Source organism: Chlamydotis macqueenii, chromosome 6 (genome assembly GCF_036417535.1).
Source record: "Chlamydotis macqueenii isolate bChlMac1 chromosome 6, bChlMac1.mat, whole genome shotgun sequence".
Lineage (NCBI taxonomy): Eukaryota > Metazoa > Chordata > Aves > Otidiformes > Otididae > Chlamydotis > Chlamydotis macqueenii.
Window position 1 is genome coordinate 29,906,776 of NC_141561.1, and position 21,873 is coordinate 29,928,648.

Genomic DNA, 21,873 nt, shown 5'->3' on the forward strand with positions numbered 1-21,873 from the left:
TTCTTTAAACCAAGGCTTTAACACCCACTGTCTCATACCATTACCAAGGGCATTCTGACCTGCCTTCATGTAAATTGCAGCATCCAAAAGACATAAGGTTTTTTTTTTCCTTTCTTCCCAATAGACAAGTAACATCTGTGTGAATTCACATTATTTCCTAATAGACAAAAATTGAACTTAAATGCAGTGTACATCAAGATAATAAATGATTCTTGTTAGAGGAAGTTACTGAATAGACCTTACTAAAGTACTCTCTATTCTCTCAGCATGACATCTTTCTTTAGGGCAAACACTTTGAATGTTGTTATTATAAGGAGGCGTTATAACAAAGGTGCCTATAGTGTGAATGTAGTTCAGTGAGACTGAGAGTACTGCGCTGTTAGAGCTGGTCGGAGTGCTGGATGGGATCTTTGTATACTACTCCTGTGTCACTATTCATTACACTAGAGCAGAGTTACGTAGTGGGGATGTTGGTTTTGCCCAGGCAGAAACGCCAGGCTTTCTGTGCCTAGCCAGGGCTGTGGACAGGGGTTGACTTTCAGAAAAAAACCCAAACAAACAGGCTTATACCAGCATCTACCTAATACAAACTCTCCAGTCTGCCAGGCAGGCATCTTCTTCAAACTTGGCAGACGTTCCTAAGAGACCGTCTGGAGGGGAGAAGTGACAGATAGTGGGGGAGAGAAGGCAGGGCTATTTAGACTGGCTTAGCAGCTAGATGCCATTAGAATTTAGCAAGGTTTTCCTCCTGAGAGAAATATTTAAGCAATTAAATTAGCAGCAGGCCTAGGGAAGTGAACAAACTAAAAGCTTCTGTTCCCCTGCACTGCCCTCCAGACTTAGGCCACTGGAGTCTCTGATAAGCTGCAGATCTCTGGAGGGGGATGCAGCCTGAGAAGACCTGGAGCGTTGCTGTTTGTAAGCATTCCCAGCACTCATCCTGCATATTCTTTAGCCTGCTGCACTCCTACCCTTTCCCAGCCTTTGACTCTGCAAAGCAGTTAAGAAAAGTCCTGGTGTGACGCACAGGCAGAAAATCAATTAGTCTGAAGACAGGGTGAAGCAGCAATACCACCTACAGATATAAAATTGCCCAGAATAAGGGCAGTCTCCTGCAACTTCGTGAGCTACATGTTGTCCGTGAGTAAGTTAGGACTGTGTTGTGACTGAGGAAGTGGGCTCATGCTGGTGCAGAAGGGAGCCAGAAGGCAGATGAACCCCAGGGCCCAGCTACACATCCAAGGCAGCCCAGAAGGACCAGTGGCACCCCTGGGAAGCCCTCATCCTCTCCTACTTTCTGCCTGCTCTCAGAGACCCCTCTCCCTTCAGCTCTGTTAATGTGCAGCTTTTTTCCTGTGATTCCCAGCCACATTAAGATTTTGTGATAGAGCTCGTAGGGTAAGAAGGCTTTATCAAAGCAGACCCCTTCTCCTGTATGAGATGCTGAGTGCATCTAAGACGTGTTCTTTGAGAAGGACAAAGTATCACAGAAATAATTAAAATCTCAGACACCTTTCTATCTCCAGAATCATTCAGAAACCCTTTAATGCCACCTTTTGTTACCGAGGCCAAAGTCATTGTTGGTGCAGTTGTTTCTGCACAAAACCACTGCTGTGGAGAGCTACCACTGACTCAGTCAACCACATAGATACAAAACAATAAGTGAATTAAGCAAAGGTGTTCTCTTGCAAGACCTGAAAATAAACGTTATCAAATGAGATGTACATATCTCATAAATATTATCAGATGAAGTTTATATAAATCCATAGCTGAGATGTAGTGACATAATTCCCAAAAACTTCTGTGAACTCAGCACATTTTCTGCTCACAGGTGCTAATTCCTCTACTTATGACTGTATCTACTGCAACTTGGTTTACTTAATTTAAATCAGATAAAGATGATTTTTCCCAAGGGACCTCAGATGCTTTGAAATTGGTCATTACCAGATATCTAGATCAGAAGAATAATCTGTAGCTCCAAGCAACACATCAGGAGGACGGTACCAAAGTGTCACCACTTCAGAGGAGTGTATCTGTCTGGGGATGGACTGGGCACGAGCAAGGCCTGAAGAAAAAAAAAAAAAAAAAAAAAAAAAAGACCGCTGTGCTAGGACAGTCCTTCTACCTGTACAACTCATAGATGATAATACCAATTGGAAACAGGACATTATTTTCTCTTGGATCTTTAAACACAAGCAATCCCAATGCAGTTTACAAGTAATTGTCAAAGAAAGTGCGTCTGGAATATACCTCTGGGGCAGATCAGATCAAGCAACATGCTGTGTTTTGCAGGACTTAACCATTTGTGACTGAAGCAGCCATTCCAAACCAATGCCAAGAAAGCCTTTTGGTTCAGCACATTGCTGTGGACTCTACATATTACATTATTTTGTGAAGAGGGAAGGGTTGATTTTCATTTCTCTTGAACCAGTTTTATGTGGCAGTATTTGCTGTGACATAAATGAGGTTACTCCCTGCACCAATCAGTATAAAGGCAAGAAAGGCCGGACTGACCACAGAAAGTTTCCTGAAGTTCAGGAAGAGGTTATGCTTCTGTGCCTTAATTGACTGTGGATACAGATCTATATGCATGCTAAAGCTTCAGTCTGAGCAGATATATTAGCAGTATCCAAACTGTGACTCACCAAAGTCGCCTAATTTGAGCTCACCAAGGCAACTGATGAGCAAGTTCTGGGGTTTCAGATCACGGTGAAGAATGTGTTGTTGGTGGATGTAAGCCAGGCCGCGCAAAAGCTGGAACATGAAGAGCTAGAAAAAGCCAACAAAAACCTGAAATGATTTTGTGTGACTTTGCATTGATACATTAACTCTGAACTTCAGAAGAACTCCTGGAACAAAGCAGAGACAAAGCAAGTAAGAAACCAGTAAAAATCCCAAAAATGCATAGAGCTGGCTGAGGAAGACAAAACTGCAGTGAGGTATGATTGCCCTGCAGCTTTCTGAGGTTTCCAGGGTGGAATATTTGACCATGAGGGCAGTTATAGTGCAGTCCCTAAGGCATATATTGGCAATTTAACTTTTTTTTTTTAAATGGACTATTGATTTTAGGAGCAAGCGCAACTTGCCAAAACACAGACTCGGCTTGCAGAACAGCAGATATTCTAATTTCGGTGTTCAAGACAAAGACATACAGCCAAGCAAAGTGAAGGTTTAAGGAGCTGGACGCTTTGCCCATTTGAGCCAGCTTCACACCAGCAGAGGGAGTTCTGCGGCTGCTGTACACACCAGCTCCTCCCAGTATAAGCTGGACCAGTGAACTGGCTGATTTGACAATGTGAACTGTTATCTTCAAGCTAGGAGAAAACACGGTCACCTGATTTGACCAGATATGGCAAATAAGGTATGATGAATGAAGCAAGCAAGAAAGCAACCAAGCAAGAAATATCTAACTCCCACCACCATGGCAGTGTAAATAGGCCTCGGGTAAAACAAGCTGGGCTGAAACAAAGTATGAAATTGGACAGGGGATAAAAACAAAACACAGCAAAAGTAATTAGACTTGACCAGAGAAAAGATATTTTTCACCAGAATCTTAATCTGAAGAGGAGGAAAAACAGCGACACCCATAGGTCATTCTTGTGCCAGAAAAATGTCCCTGTAATATTCTGAATACTTGCATCATATTCACTAGGAATCATTTAGAGAAAAAACCAAACATTTGCCAGCAAAAATGAAGGACGCTAGATGACCCTCCTAAAGAAGCAGTAAATCATTTTGCAGTTCAGTTCAGTTCCTGCTGACAATGAGGATCTGAGGCAGGAAAGCATAGCAGCTGTTTACTCACAGAAATGCCAGTGAGTACATGTTACAGCCATGTACCCCATGGGCTTTACAAGCCTGCCTGGTAGCAGAGCGCTTGAGATCTGTGCCAAAACTACGCTGCATCTGGGACATATCTGAGCTTTAAGGATGTTTAAAATCTGGGGCCCCAAGAAACTTCATTAGAATTGGTGTTGCTTAACAACTATCTGGAAAAAGATGTGAACAAGGTGGCAACATTTGAAGATGACATAAGTATTTAGATTAGCTGCGATAAGAAGTAACAGTGAGGAACTTCAGAGAGATCTGACAAAGTCAGATGAATAGGCAGCTTGATAAGAAACAAAGTTGTTGTTGACAGCTGTAAGATAAATTAACTGAAGCTGCTCAGAAAAAGGACCCAGGCATTCACTGAGGACATCTGCAGTGAAACTTTAAGTTAGTGGGCAGCAACAATCCTGAAAGTTAATTAAATGTGAAGATGTGTACAAAGGAGCGTAGGAGACGATTATAACATCAGTCTATAAAGTAAGGGCACATCTTCAGCTGTGCTCAGGTCCAGTCAACCATTCCCAACAAGCTGTAGTAGAAATAAAAGCGATTTAAATGACCGTAAATATGAAGATAGTTCCAGATGAGGCGTGAGATTTGAGAGTTTTTAATTAGAGAGATGAATAATGTATTCTAATGATGAGAGGATACAAATTTGTGTAGAGACAGATTTGCTTGCCACAAGATATCATTGTTCACAAAAGTTGAAGTCTTGCAGGCTCAGGAAATGGGAAGAGGGACTAACTGAAAAAAAGGGCTTTGGAGACTGAGAGGGAGGTTGTTACATCTTTATCAAAGGCAGCTTTTCTCCAAAGTGTTTGTTATATATCGAACAAATAAATACTAGTAAGCAATTTATAGTGACCATACATAGTGGAGAATAACACTTCCCTTGCTTTAAGGGATAGTAGTCTTTTAAGAAACTCACCATAACATTGCATGAATGAAGTCCTCCAGGATGCTGGCTCATGTACTGTGCTAGATCTGTGTGCTAAATAAAAGAAAAGAACTTGAGGTCCAAGCTACTAATGTAAAATGCTTCTACCAACAATGCCTCTTCTGTAAACGGAAAAAATACGCAACTACTACAAATATGTCTCTTTCACCTTGGTGAACATCTGATCTGATGCAGCACACAAGGATGCATTTAAGTGCTGGATCAAATCAGGGACCTGGGTGACCTATCTCACCCTAACAGTTTATGAACTGAAGCTGATAGTTAACATAATTCATATTTGTCCCAGAATTAATCATAAAGATGCAGTAAGAAGACATAGCCCCGTATTTTCCTTAGAACTTGGTTGATAGCTATCAGCAAAAGCCACAGAAGTAGCAAGACTCATGCTGACAACTTTTTTATTGGCATCCTGCTGTCCCCATGAGAGCAACCCACAGCTTGGTCATGGTGAGCCACTGGGGTCAGGGCCAAATCTGACCTCAACTTGTGAGCTTGTATCATTACTTCCCATCCTTGCTGTGGCTCAAGAACAGTACTTTTATTGTGTTGTCAAGGCAGAAATGGAGGTAAATAGTATCTGCCACCCTAGTGGAGACAAGATGTGGAATCATTTTTGCATACAGCTGTCACATAGAGTAAGGCTGCGTGGCAGGAAAGCAGGAGATCAAGAAGGAAAATCAATCATTGCACTAAAGGATTACAACTCGTCTCTTTGTAGATGTTTCATAATGCAATAAATTAATTATGCAGCCACTTCCCAGTACTAGCTCCACAGGAAGCTAGAAAAAGATCAACTCACCATGTACTCAAAGACAAATGTCAGTGTCTCCTTGGTCTGGATAATGTCATGAAGCAGTACAATGTTGGCATGTTTCAAATGCTTGAGAAGAGAAGCTGGGGAAACACAAAAGGAAGATGAACGTAACTGCTGCTGCTGGAAGTGGAAGGAGACAGTACACACAGCAAGGCAATGAAAATAAAAAACTGGGGAGAAATAGTCCAAACTTGGCAGTTCTGTAAGAAGCAGCAGTTACTGATTCTGGAGGAGGATGGAATAGCTCCTTAGAGAAGCAAGCATCAGTGCTCCAGGCTTGGCAGGAACCCGTCCATCTCTCACAGGTGGGATCTTGCCTCTGTCAGAAATAGCAGTTCAGAGTTCCCAGTTGTCAGCTTGTCAGATGAGGAGAAATAATTTCTTCAAGGCAAATGCCAAGAGGCAAGGGCTGGGAGCTCCCAGAGCCAGAATGCAGCAGCCCCCGGCCTGTCACTGAGCTTCTCATCCTTCTCCCATCCACCCCCTGGCATGTGCCCTCAGCGGAACCCTTACGAGACTTCTGGGGAAAGCTGAGTTTCTATCAGCTTCCAGCTTCACAATATTAGGGTGTAAAGATCTCCCCCTCAAAAAAATCACTGTAGATGCTAAGCTGAATTCTGAATTTAACCCTGTGCTTTTAGCTTGGAGAAAGCATATTGGTTACTTTCTCTGGTTTAAAACTCAAAGAGCAGAGATGATAAAATTACTGAGTGAGCAGTAACTTGTTTGTATTTATATAACTGTCGTGGTTCAACTTTGGCACCATTTTTCTTTCAGCCTAAAGCATCATTACAACTGTGTGGCCCTGGTCCTTAGGTGGTGACATGCCTTCACCAAGACTCAGAACTGACTGATGCTAACACAAAAGCTACAGCCTTCTGAGCCTTTCAGCCTTGTGTTAGGTTTCTCATGATAGAGCAGGCTCCAGCCGACCACTCATGAAGGCAGCTTGTCAGCAGAAAGTCTCTACGACAGTCTTTACTGGGGATGAGCATGCACAGCTTCATCATTTGCTACCGTAAGTTTGAGACAATAGTTGCCATAGGTCTATACAGAAGAGGGACACAGGGAAGTGATGGAGCTGAGATCGTTCTGCCTGTAGATCCCTGGCACTACTGAAGAATCTGAGCCAGCTGTTATATCAAAACTGTGCACAGGCAGAAGCCCCAAAGCTCCACAAAACAAGGGTCAGGTTTAGTTCAGCTTCTGACACAGCAGAATAGCCTCAGAGCTGCTCCAGACTCACCTTTCCCTGCTGATTAAAACCAAATTAGTTTACTGTTAGACCACGTAGTGCTACAAATTTCATTCAGATAAGGCATGGGCATACAATCTTGTTTCTGCTGAGTGAGCTGAAGCACACAATACAGAGCCTGGGCCGGCCGTAGGAGGCCAAATGAGTTTTGGTCCTGGATAAAAGCTGCTTTTTGTTTTTCAAACAATCTGCAAAAGAAATTTGAAGAGTTTCATGCTGGCAAAGCAAATTTTTACTGGATTAGCACTTTGCCTTTTGTGACCATTACAATTTAACCTGTTTCTAAAAGCCCTAGAGCCAGATACACTGTATTCCACAGCTGTGGCCTAAGCATATGGCAATACTGAGGCTGCTGAGCAGTAAGAGATGCCTGATTCAGCGTCAGTACTGGAAACAGCACAGATTGAAAATCAGTCTGCACAGAGCTTGGTGCTGCTGCAGCTAAACTGCCTGATGCTAGTCCATGTAGTTACCACCAGTATGTTTCCAGTGTGCAGTAGTATGAACCTTAAACATGCTCCACATTGCACCTAATTGCCCAGTAAAGATACTCTGGCTAGATCTCGTCTGCTACATAAAGGGGCTGCTAACCGGGCTCTGTGGTACCTCAACAATCTCCTGTGGCCAGAGCTGTTGCTCCAGAGGAGCAGTACAGAGAGTCCACAGGAATATGGAGAATTCAGCCCTTGTGCCTGAATCAGGCCTCTGGGAACAGCCCCTCACTTGGTTGCTTCTACAACCCCCTGCTGGGGTGTCAGGTGCTGCGGTCAGAACTGAGCTTTAAATGCATTTCGTCTCTGTGGGGCTTCCTGGAGTGCAGCGGTTCTTTGTTAGGGAAGTGCCATTCCTCCAGAGCAGCACAGAATGCACCGTGTTAATAAATCTTGTGCTTTGTTTGTGCTGCTGACTTACATTGTAAATTTGAGGTGTCAGATGCTGCAAAGCTCAGCAGTACACAAAAGATCTATTTAAAGTAGGCACTTCATAGGATCACTCTTGTTTTCCCCCATAATGAATGAAGTTAAGGCTCTCAGCCTGTCCAGTAGAGCATGTTAAAGGAGTGCTGATCTTTAGAGCATCATTAGTTCTATGTAGATAAAGCTTTTAAGGCTTATTTTACTGGTGGGCTACAAGTGTAAACGCAGAGCAAAAGCACCACAGCAAATGAGTGCATAGGAAACTGCCACTCTGTAAACAGGAATATTTAGGTAGGTATTCCTGTGCTTTCACCCAGAATTGGACCAAGGACTTTGTAAACTTTCTTATCTTAATTACACTGTTTTAAACCTGGAGTGGGTCCACTGAGGTCTCTCATTATTCTGAGCTGACCAGTATGAGAGTCCTTCTGTGCTAGGGCTGCTCTGTGAAAGCTGGCACATGTGGTCCCTGACACTGTATCCCTGTGGTGACAAAGTCAACCCTAGTTTTGAACTGCAGTAAGAAGTAGAAACAAAATATGTGTGACCTCTTACATTGATAGCTCTCACTAATACCAGACAGTAGACTGGCAAGAGAGTTGCATATTTCTGTGTGTAAGGAATAAATCAGATTATGATGCTCTTGGGATTGTAGAGCAGACTAAAATAGAAGCCTTAATCAACCAGGCAGTTTGTGAACTTGGTCTGTAGGGACATATAAATACAATTCAGCCAAAATCAAGCACTTAAACAAAAGTATTTCTTTCTCAAGGAAACTGAGAAAGCTGCGGACATTTTGCCCAGTGCTCTACAAAGTCAACCAATAGAAAGAATTTCTCTACTAGGCTGAAATAATAGATGTTGATAAACACTAGTTTTATGGAAAGTGTTTCTTTTCAGGCTAGGGTTTGTGATGCTCCAGGTATCAGCTGCCATCACACAGGAAAGTGGTACCACTTGTGCAAAGGTGCTGGTGCAAAGAGCACTTTCAGTCCCCAATGGCCCAATGCAACAGCAGCAAAAACTGCTGTGAAGTCCTAGTGTATAGAAATGGGAATGAGAAAGCAACTACAGAGCAGGTAGCAGGTAGAAAGTGTAAGATGACACTACACTGCTAGGAAGGACACACTCAGGCGTGATGCACGCACAAGCTCAGATGCATTTGTCACAGGGGAATACACCACCCAGCAGGTTCCCCCTCTGTCCATCACACGCTCACCCAGCCCAGCACAAAGACCTTCTTCATGAAGCGATAAAGAAACCAAGAGTTTTGGGAGAAGGACAGCTGGCACGTTAAGTAGGCAAGAAAAGACTTAGGAAGATGCCACATGGAGCTTTTTCAGGTTAAAACAAATGCTCTTCAAGAATGATGTCCGTCACTCTTCATCAGTGTTTGAAGAAGCTCTTTTATGTCTTACCTTCCTGAATGGCTGTAAAGGGCACTCCCTCCTCTGTCTCCAGTCTGATCACTTTCAATGCCACCAACTGGCCATTGATCCTGTCAGGTCAGAGTGGAAGGTCACATGAAGTACCTCAGTGCTCAGCATGACAATATTAACAGTCTCCTGAGGTGCTCCACAGTTACGCAAGCAAAATTTCTAGGGCTTACTCCCCGACCTAGGCCAAGCTCAAAAGGGAATTGCAAACTCCCTCCACCTTGTCTTCATTAGTAGCAAAACGGGAACCAGTCCGCCTGGCTAGAGTAGCACCGTTCTGCTGACTGGGTATTGCTAGAGCATGGCTTTGGGCAGTGCTATTTATTGGGCTATTCGGCACAGTTATTCTGCCCTCTCACAGCCTTCCTGCCCCCATGTGAGGGCAGCATGGCTTCACCTCCAATATTTCTATCATGCAGCGACCCCTCATTCCAAGAAAAACCCTTGCTCCCTCCCTGGTGCCACCAAACCATCTCCTGGCATGCTGCTGCAGGGCAAAGTGTCTTTGTGGGGCCTCCACGGCTGTAGTGGAGGAGTTCCCTGAAAAACTGTGACGGAGCTTTGTGAACATCCTGGTTAAAGGCAAAGCTGGACTTTTGATTTGCCTTTATCTTCTTGTAAGTATTATGAATTCCTGAGCTTCAAGCTCATTCTTATGGATTCCCATAACATGTATTTTCAGCAGGCACTGGGAAGGCAATAATGGCACCAGTGGTCCCTGCTTACCTGCTGATCCGCTTGTACACAGTTGCAGAGGATCCTTCACACAGCTTCTCTAGATGTACATAGGATGTGGCAGCTCCGAACGGGATGCCTTGTCTCTGCTTCATGAAGAAATTGGTATGTATTTTAGATTGCTGGGTAGAACAAGAAGCTACTAGCATGTCATTCAGTAATTAAATACTTATTCATGGCTGGAATGATCGTAGGATGAAATATCTCCTGTCTGGCCCTGCGGATGCTGCACACTCACCCATTTGAGACTCTTCACACCGTCCTGCTCCTGCAAAGGACCAGCGTAACTCCAAGGCCTCTGCGTCTTGCACCTCCAACTCTGGAGGGTGTGCAGCCGCAGGGCCTGCAGTGAGGGTAGAGGAAGGGATGCTCTGGTTACATCTGACAGCTGGAACAGGAAAAGAAGACAAACTCTATCACTGGCAAACCACCATTTTACTGATCTGATTCTTTCCTTTCTCCTTGACTGCACTGGCTTTGAGCACTTCACATCATTTTCATCTCCCTCCCCACCAGGCACGGATCATCAGTACAGTTTCTCAGCTCCATCTGTAAGGAGAGCAACTGTCTGTATTCTGTATGTTGCTGTCTTGGTAAATGGTAGCGCTCACTCTGAGAACATATGAAGAGAAAACTGCCTTAACTGCAGAGGACATTTCTACCAGTATCGTTCTCAATGCATGTTATTTTCTCTTACCCTTGATTTATTCATCTCTAGATAGCAATCTATTAGGGCAGGGACTAAAAACCAAATGCAGGAGTGAAATTTCAGGAAGTTTAAATTTATGTCTTCTTCTCTCCCTTAACCCCTTGCCCCTCCATTCCCCACCCCACTATATAATTTACACAGCCTGTTGATTTTGCCCATAGACCATAACCGTGCCATAAACTATAAAAATAGTAGTAATGACTGGCAGGCAGCCTGCAAGCTCCTCCTGAGCAGCTACATTGGATGGGTGCCTGTATTATCATTTGACGCAAATATAACAGGATTTGTAATCTATGGCATGCTGCCTCCTCCAGAACTGTAGGTTGTTGGCTCCCTCCCTGTTTTACCATCCCTCACTGGCATAGAGCTCACGGGAGTGCAATCTTCTCCCCGTTCATCACATCAAAGGCATTTATTGTCATCTAAGGCACGGAATCCTTTTTCAGTAGCTTCAGAAGCCTGAAGCTGCAGTGTTTGATGCTGTCTGGTTAGAAGCAAATGTGAGTGTTTTGCACTCTCACAACCACTGGAAGAACCCAGCCTTAACCTATCTCAATGCAGAAGCATCGTGGTGGGATATTAAATACCTCTGCTGTAGGTGCTGCTTCCGTGTGCTGAAGGCCTTGGATATGTTGGGAGCCCCTTCTCTCTGAACAGCAGCTGCAGCATCCTGGTCTGACAGCACTGACACACAACATGTCTCCCATGTTGTCCTGTTTCCATTAAAATGTATCTCTTTTTTTCTCCTTTGCTCCTCCTCATCCCTCCATCTGTAATAACAGTTCATGTGACTCACATGAAGTCTCTGCCTCAAGCAGTCTTGTGATTTCTGCAGTTTTTCTTTGAAAGTCCAACATGCAGTGATCCAAATTCACCTCTGGAGCAGCTCCATTGATTTCAGCTCATTTGGCATGTGCCCTCCAAAAACAGCCAACATTTTTTCATACCTAAAGATGGAGAATTCAGCAATAAATCCAGACTTTCTGCTGGTACACATTTCTTTCAGTTAAACAACGCTCAGTGTAATATGTTAGGAAATTAAGTGATAGCTTTCATACAGGAACAGCCCTTGACTTCCCTCCGTGTCTATAGCAGTTACTATTCTATGTGCCATTAGGCTCCAAATTGAGTTATCTGAGCAGTGTGGCTGAGCTGTGCTTTCTGCAGGAGCTGCACATTGACAATCCCTGCTTCAGCATTTACGTTCTTAGCCATGATGTGCTGGTGATGTCAGCATGGGGAGCTGTCTGTCCCTGTTGGATCACCTGTCTAAGGGATGCGATGAGTTGTAGCTAACAGAAAATAGTCTTGTCCATATGGCAAAATAGCCAGAGCAAACTGATGAATCCAGCCCAAAACAGATTTCATCAGTTATGTACTGAGCAGGAAACACACAGTGGACTTAGGCTGGATGTGGGCAAACAGAAGTCCCCTTCTTTCAGTCCCCCATGAGTGGGACTCACTGTGCAGCTTCCTAGGACTAACAGCCAACCCACACAAGAAAATGTGGCCGGGGGAGAGGGAGCAAGCATCATACTCTGCAATTTTTATGTTGACCTCTTAGGTCCTTCAGTACTAATTTGAATGCATGCTATGAAATCTTGCCTTTGCTTCACTAAGAAAGGTTGTCTAGATGCAGCATACTCAGTAATAAACTGGTTATGCAAGCATTGTGTGCACATCTGTACAAAGATTCTTATCTAGAAAGTATTTAATTATGACCATATTTATACAAATGGACTTTTAAAATATATTTAAGCAAAAGTAATACTTGTTTCAAAGGAATGGAAAGATAAATGAACAAAAAGTAGACTATAAAATTATACATATTAATTCATATGAAGATTATTCATTTTAATCTTAGGTATGTTTTGTGTCAGGGAGTAGAGGATAATTACTCTGTTACAAAGAAAAATAATCCAATTTTTGCTAGTTAGGAAGAGCTGGTTGTTCTGGTTATTGGAAAAAAAAAATTATTAAAAAAGAATTAATTCCAGTTAGCAAAGAAATGCTCTAATAGAAATGTTTAATAGTTATCCTTAGAAAATGTAAGAGTTTATAAAGTAGAGTCTATCCCTGTCTTCAGAGACGTTATTTTTAAAGGAAAGCTTCAGGCAATGTGAGAAATCGTCTACTAAGTGCTGACATCATATGGAAGTACATTTTACAAAACTTGTTCAAGTAGAAACACATATATATATAGTGCGCATACACACAAACACGTGTGTCTACATATTGTAAACATACTTTGTAAAATTTATGCAGGTATAAAGACATACATAAAATGTGTCTGCGCCATCTGTTCATACACATGTACATCAAGAGTCGCCCTGGCCCGCGGGCAGGCTCTGGATTAGCATCTCAGAAGACTCTGCTGCAGGCCCGCTCCCGTTTAAACCAACAGCCAAACTCAGAGGGCCTGTGGAGCAGGAAAGGGCAGCCGGGTATTACTGCGAGTTATTGATCAGGCTTCCTGCGGGGGTTATAGCTTTGTTCGTTATTTGTGCCTCTAATATTTTAAAATATATCATCAGGCGTCGTTCCTGCACTCTTGGCGCCAACACCGTAACGGTGCCGCTGCACAACCAACCTCACCGCTGCCCCGTCTGCCGCTCTCGCCGCGCGGCGTTTCGGTTGCCGCTGGAGGCGGGAAGCGGGAGGCGAGAAGCGGGAGGCGGGCGGAAGGAGGGCAGGCGGGCGGGGCCGTGCTCACTTCAGGCGGGTCTCGCCCTGTTTTGTCCCGGGGAGGGACCCGTCGGCGCGAGCGCCGGGGCCCGCCCCCGGGCTGCGCTCTCTTTACCCGACGCCCCTGCGCGCGCGGTTCGACGCTTGGGCTCCACCCCCTGCAGGGCGACGGCCCCCCCCCGCGCCGCCGCGTGAATCAGCTGATCTGCGCCCCGGGAGCCGGCGGCGGGACCGGCCGTCAGCGAGCGAGCCAGCGCCGCGCCGGGTGAGGCGGCCGGTGGCGTGAGGGCGGGGTTGGTGGCGGTAGCGGCGAGGAGGAGGGAGGTGCGGAGCCCAAGCCATGTGGGGCGCCGACCTGTGCGGGTGGGGGGCGTTCCCACCGCCGCCTCTCAAGGGCTCCGTTCTGCCGTTAGTCGCCCGCGCGCCCCCTGACCCCGCCAACGGCCTCTCTCAGCTGGCTCCCCCGCCGCTCGGGCCCTGCCTGGGGCATTGCCCCCGCCCTCCCCTAGGCCTCTCCCCTGGGCGCCGCTCCGGCAGGGCAGGTGCTGCCCTGGCTGCGGGGCAACAGGTGGGGGAGAGTTTGGGGGGGTGATAAGGAACAGCGGGGGAAATGGCCGCTCTCCCCTGAGGGGAAACGGCGCGCAGCGCTGTGGCGGGAACCTGCTTGGCCGAAGTGCCCTGGGCCGGCCCGCCGCGCTTCCTGCGCCTGCCACACCTGGGCGTTAGGAGAGGAGGTGTGCTGGGGTGCTGCGCTGGTGATCGGCGAACAGGCCCCTTCTCAGCCGGGGCCTGGGCTGGAGAAGCTGGGAGAGGGTAAAGGACAGCTCTGACTGAAGGTGCTGGCTGTCCAGCTCCTCTCGTTTCGAGAAGCTGGTAGGGCAGAGAGGTTGAGATTTGTCTTTGTAGGTTCCTAAAGGACTCCTCCCTTTTGATGGGAAGAGACCACCTGAAGTTTAAATAGTATGCCCTTTATCTCCTTGTAGTTTCACTTGAAAGTCCTTTCTCTTTGCATGACTTGGTTGCTCGGGAGTAAATGCTGCTTCAACTTCTGGAGTCTACAGAGTTACAGTCCTGGCATGGCTGCAGTATCATTTACAGGTGACATAGCATGCTGTCACTCTCACAGATCTCCTGTTCCAGCACAAAAATACTTTGGTGAGACACTGGGGAGCAACTAGAGTAGTTGTAGACTATTGGTAGTTTACCTCTGCTGTCAAGACTTAGCCACTGCTGTTGTAGTGCAGTGACTTATAAAACTAGCTATAGTTACTGTCTTTCAGTTCCTGCACAGGTAACTGTTTTCAGAAGGGGAAACACCTGAACATGTGCTAAATTAATAAGGTGTAGTTTCAAAGGAAAAAAGAGGAGGAAGGGATATTCAGAAGTTTCTGAATCTCTTATGAGTTTGGTAAAATTTAAATTAGTTATGTGCTATACCAGGTAGTTTTCAGCTGTGTTCTTTTAGCTGATACTAGGCCCTTTCTTTGTTGTGTTGTTTTTTTTTTTTCCCTGGCTTCTTCACTGTTATATCTTGTTTGCTACTGTCACTCTTTCACTGGAACTAGCATTGAAAGATTTGAGCCCTCATTTGAAGGGACTGCTGCTGTCTTTTAGTAGCAAGTTGTTTTGTTTTGCTCTGAGCAGGTCTTAATCACGCAATGTTAAAAATAGTGGTTGTACCTAGTCAGTGCTGACGAAAACACAAGGCCTTCTTGAACTGCTAACACATTATATGTGAATCACAGTTAGAAATAATAAATGATGATATATACCTGTAGACAATACTCATGTTGACAAATCTGTTTTGAATTAGGAAGCTTGGAGGTAGCCTCGTTCAGAACCTGAGTAGATAATTTTGTATAACAAACTTGCAGTCTTGGTAGTGTAAGTTATCGCTAAATATGGTACAACAGATTTATTAAAAATGTGTTTGCAAATATGTAAGTAAACATGTCTGAAAGTTGTAGAAGTATTTGTAGTATTTATTAACTAGCAGATAAATAAGCACACGAGGCTGATGGAGTTCTAGTATTTCTGAAAGTCAGGAGCATACCAGTTGTTCCTGTTTAGCATTGAATGTAAGATTACTTTTATACCTACAATGCTTATTACTGAGTGGTCAGTGCCCAGTGAAGGACGCAGTCCACTACTAATGAGAGTAATGTTTACTCCACATTGTTCCCTGCCCTAGCAGTTATTATAGTGTGATAGTGTTTGATTTCTGGGAAGTTTGAATTAACATTCTAGTCTGTAAGTGGAAAGTATGACATCAGTGTCCTCCTAGTGACCATCTGTCTGTAACACAAATCCATTTCATAATTTGTCACTATTTGGCACTCTTTGATTTATTATTTTTTTTTTTCTTCCTCCTCTTGCAGTGTTGAAGCAAAAAAAAAAAAAGTAGAAAGTAAATGTGTGGGCAGAGCAGTGCAGGTGCTGGTATCACACCGATCTTCATACCATGAGAATGATGTATTGTGCCTGGGTGTTCACTTCTATGAAAATTAAACCTAATAACAAACCTGATAACAATTCAGGTAATCTTAGTGGAAGAGAAAGCATGTATACTTAATGCTACAGCATAATATGATATAAATGTGAAATTAGGTAAAAATCAGTCAATTGTATATTTCTATTGAGAGGAGGAAACTTTCTATTTATAAGTACTCAGTTTGTAGCTGTGACCAAATGATTTATGTTTTGTTTTAGCTGTGAAATGGGAATAATATTATGCTGTCCTAGGAGTGAATGAAAACTTGCACTGAACTTGAATTCAAGATGTCTTGTTTATGGAAATAAAACCGTTTGACTGTCATTTTCCCTAATGTGCATAAATGCTTAGCAATGCAACCTTAAGTGTGATTTTTGTAAAGAAAATAAAATATATCACCACCATCATATCACTCTCTTAATTTCTAGTCCACCAGTATAGCAGGTTTCTTACTTAATAAGCACACAAATTATTTTTCAATTGGACCTTGAAGGGAGATCTTGCAAAGCAGCTAATCAGATGCATGGCTTAAATTTGTTTTGTTTTCATGAGAACGACAGTAAGTTTTTGTGCAGTTGAAGCTCGCGAAAATGAAAGAAATTCTTTGAGCCCTTAAAAAAAAAACCAAACCATTAAAACTCCCCTGAAGTTATAGAAGCCAAGAATTTTAAGCCTCACTTCGCTGATCTTGAGTAAGAACATATGGAGTAAACGATACGATTTTTGATAATTTGATGACTATATCAAAGCTCCCAATGAATCAAAGCTCCTGATTCATTGATCCATTGGATATTTATATGTGAAGGTATAGTTCTTCACAGAGAAGTACCAACATTTTCAAGAAAATGAATTGTAGGGTTAGGTGGTTTTGAGTAGGCTAAAAAAAACCCAAATGTACTTTTCTGAGCAAGAACACATCACAAAGTTGGAAGTTCCAAAAATATTCTTCCATTTTCCTTTGATGTGTCATCAACACCTCTATTACTGAAGTGTGGCATGACAGTTTACTTATAATTGTGAAACTTCCTCTGTTAATATTTTAAAAGTTAACTTTTACAGTTGTGGGTGGGTTTTTTTCTTTTTCAGTTGAGGAAGGAGAGACAGAAGTGTCTGGAAAGCAGTATCTTTCTGGTGACAAGTTTGGCTTAGTGTGTATGTGTTCCTAGAAAATATGCTCTGATCTTTTTTTAGAGCAAGGTGCATATGACTTACCACAATACTATTCTATCATATTAATTTGATTTCATATTTTCATGGCTCTTTGTCTTTTTGTGATATGTTTTTTGCCAACCCTGAAGCCCAAATCACTGGTTTTAGTGTCTTGTATTTGGAAAACTGAAAACATTTGGCATGATGTGTTGCTGTTTTTGTCTGCTTGGTACTTCATTATTCAGAGCAGTCTAGGGAAGGTGTGGGGATTTGTGTTAGTTAATTCAATTATTTATCAACTTGATGATTACTGTTTCCAAGTGTGAATCAAAACATCTGCATGCAGTTTACAGGTTTGCATATATTCTCTTGTAATCAAGACTGGCCATATTTTATTTCTATTTTCTGTATCAAAGAGCTTCAGACTACTCATTCTGGATCTTTTATTGGAGATATATTGTCTTAAAACACCATTATATTAAATGATTTATTTTCTGGTTTTATTACAGTGGATATCAGACAGCAGCTACAATAAAGCAAAAGAAACCTAAGGAATTTATGTATGAAACTTATTTTACTTTAATAAATAAGACCATGCATGCATTAATGTAACTAAAATTTTTAATACTTCATCTAGGAAGGCAGTAGATCAAGGAAAAATACAATTCTTTCAATATTAAAAAGCCAAATAGATCATAAGAAACAATGATTATTTGTAGCTTTGTTTTATTAGAAGCAAAAGTAATACAAAGGTACCTTCATGGAGCCGGAAAGGTGTGATGGTGAACTTGCAAAATTCAAAATCTGAAAGGATAGGAGCATAAATAGAGCAGCCACTTTTTTCTCCTTCGCTTCTGTGGTCTTATGATATCTTAATGGATACTCTGCTACCAGTTTGCATGAAGAAATACTATGAACTCTTAATTGGCTTTGCGCATTTCTGCACAGGTTTTAATAGAACTGTACCTTTTAATGGTAATATGTGCTTTGGTTCTGGAATACAGTTATGAATTCAACTCTTAACTATTTTCTGTTTCTACCGATCTGTTTACCTTATAAATTTAGCTTTAGTGTAGAATTCTATCTTATTTTAGACTGAAAATGTGTCAATTATCCTGCTTTGTTGTCTCTTGAGTGGTATACTGAGAATTACAGAGAGAGATTGATGTTAATTTTTGCCTTTGAACTAGGTCTTGTTCAGTCTGTCCTTACAATAGACCTATTGTGAGATGAGTAGGTAGGACAAGTCTGGCTGTTTAGCTTTTGTCTGCCAACTCAGCGTAAGTGAACTAAATACTTCAGCAATCCTAGTGTTGCGGAAGTGCTTATTTATTTATTATGGGATCTAAAGCTTTGCTTCTTGTTTATTTGTTTATTTTTTATGCTTAACGTTATTTGCAATTAAATAGCAGTTTTTGTTTTGCAGTTTGTGGAAATTATACTGTTCCTTTTGAAAGAGGAATGATTTGGTGGTAATGGAGTGCTGCCACTGACAGATGGACTCACAGGAAAGAAGGTGAGAATGAGCAGCTAGGTGAAGCCACAAAGGCTCCCTGAAATATGCCAGCTCGTGATCATCCCATAAAATTATTAAGTGATGTCAGTATACTCTTTATGTAACTTACACTAAAGGGAAGAAAAAGAGTAACTTAGCTTTACTTTCAGTTGTGTCTGGAATGCTCAACTTATTACAACAGCAACTTCTTTTAAAGTTGATTGTTGAAACTTGTGGAGGGATAGCCATAGGCTGGAAACTTGAAAGTAACATTCTCTGGTGAATAGTAAATCATATCTGTTACCTGCACCGTGAACTGAGCCTGGATCAATAGCCCTGCAGTAGACTGTTATTTTGCTCCTTGTTTCTTCCACTAAGATACCTGACAGAGGTCAGATGTTTTGGGGATGGAAAATGAGTGTCTTGTAATAAATCCTGGTATATGACTGTTCAAATTTGTCTTAGACTGTTCTCTGAAGACTTACTAAATGGATAAAGGCCTAAATATCAGGCTTTGGACTGAATGTAATGCAATTGATTTAATGTATGTTAATGCAAACTCTGTATCATCGTGTTGTTTTCTTTGGTGTGCTTTGCCCATCTGAGTAAAATCTGTATTTTGATTTTAGGTAAATGTCCTAGTTAGGATGTTGGATTTTTCTAACTTTTTTCTACTCTATATATTATTCGATTGGTTCCTTTTAAATTTACTTGTATTCTGAAGATAGGTCCTATGTATTTAAAATGCAAGATGGATTCTGTGTTTTAATACTGTGTTGTTTGGATTAAATTATTTACCTGATTTTAGAAGAGTTCTTGACAGTCACCTTTTTGTTGATTTTTTTTTTTTTTTTAATGTGGAAAAAGAATAAAAATTGGAGATGGGCACAGGAGCTAAGAGAATTCCATCTCTTAGTTATTCTTATCTTGAACGTTTCAGGGGCAGGTTGTGCAAAAGTATTGTTCATCCTATGTACCACAATTAGCAATTTCTAGTTTAAAAAAATCAGTAGTCTGCATGTATAGGGCCTTCTGGCTTTTGAACGTGCTACTTAATTGTCCACAATGTGGCCTATCAGAGTAGCATTTTCGGAGTTTGCTTTGGTATTGGAATATATTTGGGTTTTGTGCCCTTTCTTCTAGACAAAGATTGTCATTCCGTCAAAGCTCTTCTCTTTACCTTATATATATATATAATTTCACAAGTTCATACAAAGCTGCAAGAACTGATCTATGTGGGGAGTAAATGACTTGACTGTTGGCAAATAAGAAGCTAAACCTACTTTTTCCTGAAGGGTAGATAAAAATCTGTTCTATATAACATTTAAAATGAATTTAAAGAAAACTCTTAATTTAACTTGGAATGCTGTCAGTCTATATTGATGTTTAAAATTACTTCTTATGTTTATTTAAATCAAGTGATTCCACAAATTGTTAAAACTGTGTGCCTGTTGTCAAAGTTCTGAGGAATTTCTTTTTGCTGAGTGGGAGAAGTTGCTGACTGAGTGTTCAGACTAGAGTCTGTGAAGTGTTAAACCAGCTTTGGATAGTTGCAAGCACAGTTCCTTCCATTGTGTTTCAGGATATTTGTTGTTTTTCCTTGGCTCAATTGATTTGAGTGACTGGCTCATTTGGATCTGAGAAACTCAGTAAGAATTAAGAGGGGAAAAAAAACAAACCATGAACCCAACAAAAAACAACCATTTTTCACTCTAAAGGTAGAAATGAAGGTATATAAAGGATGAGCTCTTATAGGTGTTATGTTTTGAAGATACTATGAATGGGAGCAATTAGTTCAGGTAAAATCTGCACACAATAAATCTTTTGCTTAATGACTTTTAAAGCAAGTGTTATGTGAGATGTTTGTGTGTATTTCCAGTGTACTTGTTCTATGTAACTGATAAAAACGTTATTTTAAGGCTGTTTTCCTGCATTTTGATTTCCCAAAGAAGAGTAATACTAAACATGAATAAAACCTAATAAACCAGAAATGTTCCTTCTCCTTTCTAACAACACAGAGAGTGTTAACACTATAAATCTCACTGTTTGCATAATGTGTAGAACTGAAGCACTGATCTCCCTCAGCATACAGTGGCAAAATTGTGTATTAATTTGATCTCCTTGCTGTCAGCAACAAATACAATATATAATATAAGGGCTGTATCAGTTGTAAATAAATGTATCTTTAAGTTTACTAGTGACAAGATTAGCTGCTTTTCAGGCAGTAAAGTGAAAATGAAAAAGAAAACTAATGATTTCAAACAGAAGATACTTGTTTTTCATTCAAATAACATTTAAATTAAGATTACCAAATTGTAAATGAAATATGTTGACTTTCTGAAATTAATGCCTGAACTACTAAGCCTTTCCTACATATGAGAATAGCAAACTGTACATTACTGAACCACAGAAAACTTCAAGCTGATTCTATATTTCCTCCAATCTTTTTGTAGCTCAGAAGAGGCAGAAGGAGCCAAAGAGAGAGGCCTGGTCTATGTTTGGAAGGCTGGTTCCTGCTCTGTAACTCCAGAAAGGCTTCCAGGCCTCAGTGGAAAGACTGTATTACAGGCAGCCCTTGGAATAAATCATGGGTTACTTCTAACAGAAGGTAATGAACATCTTAATTGTAAAGATTTGAGGCAGTAACAAACTTAGTTATTATCAAGTTTTCTTCTTTTAGTTTTTTTTTATTCTATCCATGTCTTATACACAACTTTTAAACAGTTAGATTTTTAATTTTGCCAGTATTTCCTTCTTAGTTATAAGTTACTTAAAACTATTGGAATAGAAATTTTATGCATTGTGTCTTTAATTTTTTTTTAACAATGGCTCTGGATTTCCTCTTTAAAGATGATAAGGTAATCTCTAACCGTGTTAACTCAAAATGACACTTCTTGTGATGTCTGTCATTCAAACAAGACATTACAGCAAGAGATTCTCTTGATGTGTAAGAGCTTTGGTTTCTGTGTGCTTCTGAAAAAAATGTGTAGCTAATAGATGCATTAGAGTGAATCTTGGTTTGTGAGAAGTTTGGCATTGTGAATCAAAGTATTTCTAAAAGCCAGTCCCTTTACGTGTTTGCATAGCTTGGTCCTTACTTGTACTGATCAGTGGGCATACAGTTGTAAAGACTAAACTGGAAGTTGCTTCTTTGATTTTTCTCTGATGTTTTTGAGGGAAAGATTTCAGGTTATTGATGAGCCTGCTATAAGCACCTCTTCTTTATTGGAGTTGTTATGGTGTTCCAGTGTTTTGGGTTTTTTTGTTTTGATTTTTTTTTAGAACATGTTTGTTTCATCAGTAAAAGGGCTTTTTGCACACGTGTTCTTGCCCCATGAAGCATGTTGTTTGTGGATATCATTTATCTTTTTTCCATCACTGTGAAAACAACTGTTCAT

General features: G+C 41.6%; 2 protein-coding genes across 2 annotated transcripts in view; one reads left to right on the forward strand and one right to left on the reverse strand.

Moving 5' to 3' along the window:
- Positions 1-10,041, reverse strand: part of CDK15 (cyclin dependent kinase 15) — a 32,867-nt gene extending 22,826 nt beyond the window's left edge. Inside the window, 6 exon segments of the mRNA XM_010129790.2 lie at positions 1,945-2,065; positions 2,646-2,769; positions 4,760-4,822; positions 5,589-5,683; positions 9,194-9,273; positions 9,938-10,041. Coding sequence (XP_010128092.2) covers positions 1,945-2,065; positions 2,646-2,769; positions 4,760-4,822; positions 5,589-5,683; positions 9,194-9,273; positions 9,938-10,041 — 587 coding nt within the window.
- Positions 10,042-13,539: 3,498 nt separating this feature from the next.
- The window catches only part of ALS2 (alsin Rho guanine nucleotide exchange factor ALS2), a 41,612-nt gene continuing 33,278 nt past the window's right edge, over positions 13,540-21,873 (forward strand). The window contains exons 1-3 of the mRNA XM_086751003.1: positions 13,540-13,605; positions 18,407-18,496; positions 20,929-21,083. Of these exons, the coding sequence (XP_086607129.1) occupies positions 18,477-18,496; positions 20,929-21,083 (175 nt within the window). The 5' untranslated portion in view covers positions 13,540-13,605; positions 18,407-18,476. The remainder of the gene's footprint in view (positions 13,606-18,406; positions 18,497-20,928; positions 21,084-21,873) is intronic.